The sequence below is a fragment of the Terrapene carolina genome, unplaced genomic scaffold (assembly GCF_002925995.2).
Source record: "Terrapene carolina triunguis isolate 2854851 unplaced genomic scaffold, T_m_triunguis-2.0 Scaffold714, whole genome shotgun sequence".
NCBI classification, from domain to species: Eukaryota; Metazoa; Chordata; order Testudines; family Emydidae; genus Terrapene; species Terrapene triunguis.
The window spans coordinates 17915045-17923285 of record NW_020665065.1 but is presented as its reverse complement, the minus strand read 5'-3'; the positions used below and the strand labels follow the sequence as shown (position 1 = coordinate 17923285).

At 48.4% G+C, this 8241-nt stretch overlaps 1 protein-coding gene across 1 annotated transcript; it reads left to right on the top strand.

Annotated features, from left to right (window-relative positions):
• The first annotated feature begins 2291 nt into the window (after positions 1-2291).
• Positions 2292-7613, top strand: GUCA2A (guanylate cyclase activator 2A). Its single transcript, XM_024206396.3, has 3 exons — positions 2292-2434; positions 6699-6885; positions 7416-7613. Exons 1-3 carry the CDS (start codon positions 2363-2365, stop codon positions 7478-7480), a joined length of 324 nt encoding a protein of 107 aa, XP_024062164.2. The 5' UTR covers positions 2292-2362; the 3' UTR covers positions 7481-7613.
• Positions 7614-8241: the final 628 nt, after the last annotated feature.

Here is an 8241-nt window from a genome sequence, read left to right as displayed (position 1 = left end):
AGTATAACTGACAGTGTAGCTGCTGGTCACACAGACAGTGGTAGCAATGGCACAGTTTAGCTGTGCCAAGTACAAATGCACCTGAAACCTGTGGGTACATACTCGGCACGACAGCTATCAGCCACTACACTACTATTTATACTCAGGCTAGCTCTCATCAAGCTAGTACAAGTACGTCTACATGAGCTGGGGAGCGTGCCTCTAGCTCGTAGTGTGGACATTGTCGATAAGACCATCTAAACCTCCAGGATGGAAACCATAGTCAACAAGACCTCCGCTCCTCTACAATAAGGGTAAAGCTCATCTGTGCAGGATGCAATACTTCCTCAGGAGCCAGTCCAAGACTGTCCAATGACCTCCCCAAGAACCAAGGACCATCCCAAATCTCGCCACCTTCTGCTTCTAGTGCAAGGCATGTTTTGTTGGTCTTGCCTTCTCTAGCAAAGATATAGCAAGAGGAATAATTTTTTAAAAAGCAAAACAAACCAAAATCGTCCCAAAACAAAACACTCCATTGCACATACTTCTCCCCCGGGAGAGGCTGAGAGAACAAACAACATGTGACTGATGTGTAGTCATTTAGCTTAATGCACTATTGGAAGGCACTCAGATACTTCGGTGATGAGCGCAGCATAAGAACCTATATAGAATAGAGGCATCATTAGTTATGGAGCAAGACTTTTGTTCCCTCCCCAGACTTTTGTTTCCCTGACTTCTCAGAGGTCTATATACTCCAGTATGTCTTCCACATTTTGTGCACCGCCACCCCCCAGGATATAATATAATCACAAATAATTGTTGTATATGCTGACACAACTTTGCCCCTCCCTAATGTTTCTGAAATTAAGCCAATAGAATAGAACAGAATAGAGATGGGATCGCACAGGTATGTAAAGTTAAGGATGTGCTGAAGTGCTTTGCTGTACTAGACCATGAGTCTAGTGGTACAAGCTATATTGCAATTAGGGGTGGCGCCAATTAGGCAGGAGAACAATAGACAGTAATAAAACAATGAAATCCAGCATCTGTTTTCTGTTTAAGTGGTACAGTAATTTCCAGCTTCTGTGTATGAACACGTGGCATTAACTATGAGCATCACGGTGTCTTCTCATCACCGGTTTGGTTAAGTGGCAGAACTAGTTTGGGACTATTCAAAGCATAATCTAATGTCCCACATTCAAACCAAGCAAACAAACAACTTTTCTTGTTTTAATTTAAAATTGAGCTGCCAGATTTTCAAATGGGAGTGCTGGTGCCTTGATGTAGGCACCTAAATCCATATTCAGACAGCCTGAATTTTAGAGGCACCCTGAACACTTGCCTTTCCCACCGCTTTCAGCACCCTGCAGGAGTCTGCATTTCCCTAACACAGACTTTCCCCTTCCAATCACCCCATTCATCTTCCTCAGCAGCTCAGTGATCCTGGTCACTGGACATCGTCCCTTAGGGGAACTGCAATTGGTTTCACACTCAGGGTACACAGAGCCAGCACAAGGCCTAGGCATTACTGAAGTGCCATCTAGATCCTATTGTGAAGGACTAAGTGGGACTTCAGAGATGCCTCATTCCTGTGCTGGCCCTTTGCATGGGGGTGAAGTGCATCCTCAGCACATCTGGGCAGCGGCAGCTCCAGGCACCAGCGCTTCAAGCACGTGCCTGGGGCGGGAAGCCGCGGGGGGCGGCCTGCCGGTCACCGTGAGGGCGGCAGTCAGGCTGCCTTCAGCAGCGCGCCTGCGGGAGGTCCGCCGGTCCCGCGGCTTCGGCGGTAATTTGGCGGCGGGGACGCCGAAGGCGCGGGACTGGCGGACCTCCCGCAGGCATGCCACCGAATCCGCGTGACCAGCGGACCTCCCACAGACATGCTGCCGAAGGCTGCCTGACTGCCGTGCTTGGGGCGGCAAAATACATAGAGCCGCCCCTGCATCTGGGACCAGGTTATTCCATGTCCCAAGTCCAGTGAAGGCCCTAGGAGCTGATGGTGTTCTGCACCTCCTAGGAGGCACTGAGCAGCTTGCAGTATTGGGCCTTTGATCTCCATCACAGCTGGGCTACAGAGGCTGTCAGTGATGAATTCAAGCATAAACGCCAAGCAACAGACGTAAAACGTCAAACAGATTGATCACGGCTTATTGAGCGTTATCTTTATTTGGCCTCGTTTCTACCCGGGCACTGCAGTTGGCTCTTTGCCAAGGAGGTTATAATTGACCCTCGCCAGTGACGGTGGTGTCTTAGTTACACAGTAACCACAGGGGAACCCTTTAAAAATCGCACCTTGTTGCCTTCAGGTTAAAGGAAACCCAGGTCCAAAGAACTTCTAGGCAAAGCGAGAGCTGAGAGGCACTTCCCGAGACTTCTGCTCACCATGAAGGCTTTCCTGACTGCAGTTCTGTGTCTGTGCACCCTGGCAGCCTTCTCTGACTGTGTCACAGTCCAGGTAAGAGTTTTTTAATTCCTCCTGTAGCCCCAGGTGCAGCACATAGAGCTAAGCAGGATTAGCTTGCAGCAGCAAACTGGAAAGTACCCGCACTTCTGACAGTCTATTGTTACTTTAATCTTTAATAATACCCCGAAAGGGCAGGATGCGATGAGTGTGCAATATGGCTGGTCAGACAGGAGGTTGCTACTGATGCGCTAACTTTGACCAGACGGTGTAAGGAATAAATTCCAACGTTAGCGGGGAGTTAGTTTGTGTAGTACGTGCCAACTCAGGAACAAAATCCCACCCAACGTTTATGTTAATAAACCCAAATCAACAAACCGAAAAACAAACAAAAGACACCAGAGAACGAACGTGACATTGGCAAGCCACCACCTCATTCGCTTTTCCTGTATTTATATCCCTTCCCACTCCCTGGCCACCCTGCCCATGTGTTATAGCCCTTCTCCACATACTGCGCCTGTCCTTTGCATTTAGGTTGTAAGGGCTCTGAGGCAGGGTCTTTCTCTTACTCTGTTTGTTCAGCAAAATGGAGCTTTGATCTTGATGGACCCTCTTGGTGCTACAATCAATAATACAAATAACACGTATAACCATAATCATAATCAGTTTCTTCCTCTGCTAGGCAGGTGGCTATTAGCTTGTCCCCATCTGTCCCCTATAACTGCAGTAACCATTATGCCCCAGGTATTTCAGTACATAAATTTTGGTTTAACAGGTCCCTGGGTTTGATTTTAAACTAGTGCCTGAATTTTTTTGGAAATAACTGAGAACGTGGAAAGGTGCAGTGAGATAAAACTGAGCAGGCAGCCTATGTGTCAGACAAGGAGCAAATCTATGTAGGAAAGAGGTGGGAAGGATAAAGGATTTGGGATTAGAAAAAAAAAACCCATATACAACACACTAACTTAATGACCAATGTCACAAAGCCTAGTCAAAAATATGTAATAAAGCATAAGGTTTACTCAAAATCAACACTTTCCTGCAGGAAAAGAGGAATTTTGGCTGAATTTTCCATTAGGAAAATCTAAACAAGTGCTTTATTTCTGGTCAATATTAATGTATGTGTCCTCCTGAGCTGCTGCAGTGCCTCATGGGAGATGTAGTTTGGGTGTCTCATGCTCCCATTCTACCTTATAGGCCATGGATAGACTACATTTCCTATGATGCATTATGATATCTTCCTGTGGCACATTGTGGTGCATCGTGGAACCGCCATGGTTCGGTAGGCTTGGTTACATCGGGGTACGTCAGCACTTGCTCACACAAGGGATCTGTGAGGCCTGCTCAGGCTTGCGTGGCCATGGTGTGACTCCTTTGCTCGAGTACCTGTCAACAGGCTTTCTCACCCTCCTCAAGGCTGGAGGCATCCCCTCAGATGGACAGTAGAAGTGCAGAGGGTGGCTCTCATCCACCTCCTCGATCCTACTCCTTGCTGCTTGGGTCTGTTCGGCAAAGAGAAGCAGGTCCCCGAGGGATGCTCCATAGGAGTCTCCTCTCCCTGATCTCCTCAGGCACCTTCTAAAGGCTGGGGTTATATAAATGTTTACTGTCCCTAGTATAACTAATCTTACACTGGTATATAGCACCTTTCTATCCAAATGATCACAAAGCCACGCAAACACTATGGGTGACTGTAGCAGGGTGGACACCTGCTCCGGCCTGGAAGGGCCTGAGAGAGCCCAGGGAGAAGGCAGCTTGAAGGCTGAGCTGAGTTGGGGAAGTAGCTGCAGCTGGGGCCATGCCCCAATCAGGCCCCAGCTGGCCCTATAAAGGCAGGGAGCCAGGAGCTCAGTAGAGTCTCTCTGCCTTCAGAGAGAGAAGGGCCTGGCTGCAGGGAGCTAGACAGGGTACCTGTAGTGGAGCAGGGCTGGGGAAAGGCTGAGGAGCTGGGGAGCTCCAGCCTGGATAGCCCCAGGCTGCGGCCTGGTAATAGGCCAAGGGGTACTGGGGGTTGCAGAGGGCAGCCCAGGGCTAGGCCAAGGCAGCAGGTCCAAACCCAACCTTGCCTGTGATGAGTGGCTGATACTGCAGTCTGCCCCAGGGAGTGGGGGCTAGATGGGGACTGGCAGTGGCCTTATCCTGAGGTGAGGTAGGGATAGTGGGTGGGGGTTCCCCTGGGAGGGGAGACCTAGCGTGTGGGTACTGCCAGGGGGCAGCACCCAGAGCAAAGGGGCACCGGGGTCCTGGGAGGGACACTGGGGCCAGTGCAGAGGACAAGGCGGATCACAGCCCTGCAGAGGGCGCTCCAGAGGCTGGCAAGCTAATTCCCTGGACGACCAGCAGGAGGTGCTGCAGGGGTGAGTCCGGACCCTCTTACAGTGACATTCAGCCATCTGCACAGGGCAGCATACGCCCTATACACCACTGTCATCCCTTAGTTTGAGAGCTTGCTTTCCCTCTGGTCAGGGTAAATGTCACCACAGAGACATGAGAATCACCTCACTTTACACTGAAATGCAACCATCTCTAGGGTGGAATTAAAGCATGCCACGATTCCAGGACCAGAAGGGACTATTGTGATCATCTAGTCTGACCTCTTGTAAAACACAGTACACAGAACTGCCCTGAAATAATTCCTGTCCGAACTAGAGCAGACCTATAAGAAAAACATCCAATCTTGACATTAAAATGACCAGTGATGGAGAATCCACAACGACCCTTGGTAAATTGTTCCAATGGCTAATTACCCGCACTGTTAAAAATGTATGTCTTATTTCCAGTCTGAATTTGTCTAGGTTCAACTTCCAGCCAGTGGATTGTGTCAGACCTTTCTCGGATAGATTGACAAGCCCATTGTTGAACAGTTGTTCCCCATATAGATATGGATAGACTAGGATCAAGTCACGCCTTAACCTTCTCTATGTTAAAACTAAATAAATGGAGCCCCTTGAGTCTATTACAAAACGCAGGTTTTCCAACCCTTTAATCATTCTCATGGCCCTTCTCTGAACCCTCTCCAATGTATCAACAGCCCTTTTATAGACCTCCACAATAAGGGAGAGACATAATATAAACATAAAAAATCGACAGATGGACAGATTAGATAGAGATGAAATACAGTTGTCAAGGTTGAAATCTAGGCTGCGGGGGGAAAGAGTGCTTTGAAATGCTTCTCACCGAAAGATGCTCTATGTACACGTAAGTCAGTATTGTTATCTCCAGAAAAAGTAAAAGTAAAATGTGTTTATTCAGTGTGCAGGAGAGACTCAACTAGTAGAGCAATACCAGTAATAAGTTGCCATAACTCTGCACCGTTTTTAATGCTTTGCAAACAGCAGCCAGGAAGTGAAGGGAAACTATTGTAAATAAATGGCAGCAGGTGGCAATCCTGAACCTGGCTTCTCCTAACACAACGATGATAACCTGTAAAGTTCAGGCTACATCGGGGAGAACACAGGTCAATTAATTAGAAAACGGGGTCTGAGGGCCAGGAGATGCTAATGCCAGCTGCTTTGCTGACTCACTCTGCAATCACTGGACTTGTGCTTCGTTCAGCTGAGCTGAAATCGCCGCGTGAAGAGCCTGCGCGTCTCTGGAAGCTGGAAGTGCTGGGGATGTGGGTGGGACGGTGGCCAAGGCAAGTGGAGGAGAATGCTGGAAAGGTGTGTGCGGCATTGGAGGAACGCTGGGAAGTTGACCAATGCAGTCAATGGGAGAATATCACCATGTTTTCTGTCCCACATCACCTGAGCAAATACCCAGTACTGTCATGGATGCCGTCTCCTTCTGTGCACAAAGGAATTTCCATAACAGAAGAACGCAAGGCTCCATCTCATCTCGTAGCCTGAACTTAGCAGTGCCAGCTGGTTCAAAGACAGGTATAAAGTATAGTTCTCCAGCATGCACCAGTGTTTATCCAACTGCCCTTGAACAGTCAAGGATTTCTGTAGCTTGGGGTGTAAAATCCAGGGAATGGACCAAATTGTGGAGTTACTGGTGATTTACACCAGTGTAACAGAGAGTAATTTGGCCCCATCAGGGACTAGATTCTGCCACCATTGTTCCTGCTGAGTAGTGTCACATTTCGTGAGTATCCCACTGAAAATAAAGGGTCTATTTGTGTATTAAGGTACTGCTCAATGGGGGTAAAGGTGGCTGTACGGAGACTTATGTTGGGATCTGGACTAATGCGTGGGCTTCTACTAAGGTAGCCACCTTGGAAGAAAGACTTAATCCATATATAAGGCTCTAGGATTCTCAAACTGCTGTAGACTGAAGATGGACAGAGTGAATTTCAATGTGTGTCTCTCTTTGGCAGGTGGGAGAGTTCTCATTCCCCCTGGAGTCTGTGAAGAAGCTGAAAGAGCTCATAGACAGTTCCGTGACCAGGAATCCTCATGTGCTCAGCATCAGATCCGCCTCTCTGTGTGCCAACCCTGACATTCCCAAGGAGTTCCTGAACCTCTGTGCCACACCAGACGCTGACCAGATATTTGAGGATCTAAGTAGGTGTTTACTGTTGGTACCCCAGAAGCCAGCCATGTTCAGTAGGGAAAAATCCTGCCCTAAGCATCCCACAGCCCCACTCTGCCTTTCCGCTCTCAGCACACTCTACTCCCCGCACCCACGCCCCAACGCTCTAGGACCCTGTGAGTCTCAGGGCTGAACACCGTGAGGCCGTCGGATTCCCACTACGCTGTGGGGTTTGATTTCCCATCTCGCTCTCTGTCCTGGGTGGGGAGGATTTTCTCCCTGGAGAAATTCAGTGTTGACCAGCTCTATGCAGCTCTTTCACTTCCTTCCCCGTGTGATTCATGTACATTCCCTCGGAGACTCTGTCACCCTCCAAGAGGCCTGTGGCCCACCCCTCAGAGGAAAGGGGCTCTCCCCGTTCGGCTGTGAAGTGTGACCGGTGCGGACTGACCAGGCACCATGGCTGGGAAGGGTCTGTGGCACTGTCAGCAGCTGGAGTGCCCCTGGCGTTAGAGGAAAGGGAGCAGCCGGCCCTAACCTTATCTGTTGTCTTTGATTTTAGAACCCATCGCGAGATCCCCCGAGCTGTGTGAGATTTGTGCTTTTGCTGCATGTGCCGGCTGTTGAAGAGAGGCATTACGGCAGCACTGCTCCAGCTCCCTCCATTGCCCTTCAACCTCTGCTTTCTGCTGACCTGAGAAGACAAGATACGGACACTATGACTCCCTCCATCTTCTCGACACCTCTCCCTCATGCCAGCTTCAGTACTGCCAGCACTGAACATTGAAAATCATCAGCCAGACCCCACCCCACAAATAAAAAATAATAAATCTGGAGGGTTTTTTTTATTTGTCTTCTAGTTTCTGAGCCTTTAGGGAACACTCCGGTTATGTTTTAGACATTTTCTCCTCTACTATGAGGGATGGAAACTTAAGTTCGTGTTTTGAATGATAGATTCTCATATAATCACTTGATTCCAGGAGCTGGTGCTTTAAAAATACACCAAATATCACAAAATGCACAATAAATTCACAAGAGTTGGCAACACTGCTAAACCACACAAGAGCCAGCAGCATGGTATTCATTCTTATCTGTCCACCAGGCCTGCTCTCCAAGCCATAAACCCATCATTTTTTGATTAGGGAACAGGCAATTCACTAATTTTCCTCAAACATACACTTCAAACCTTCATCTGTTTTGAGATTTTAATTTGAAATTAAACCTTCATTGAGCATTGAAAAATCTTTGGATGAGGATTTTTTAATTCCAATTTTAGGCCAAGACTGGGAATAGAACCTGTGACAGACCCAGAGCAGTGGGGTACAGGAGTCTGGTAGAGGGCAAATATACTGGTCACTGGATGAGTAGTTTTCTGTTCCCTGAGTGAC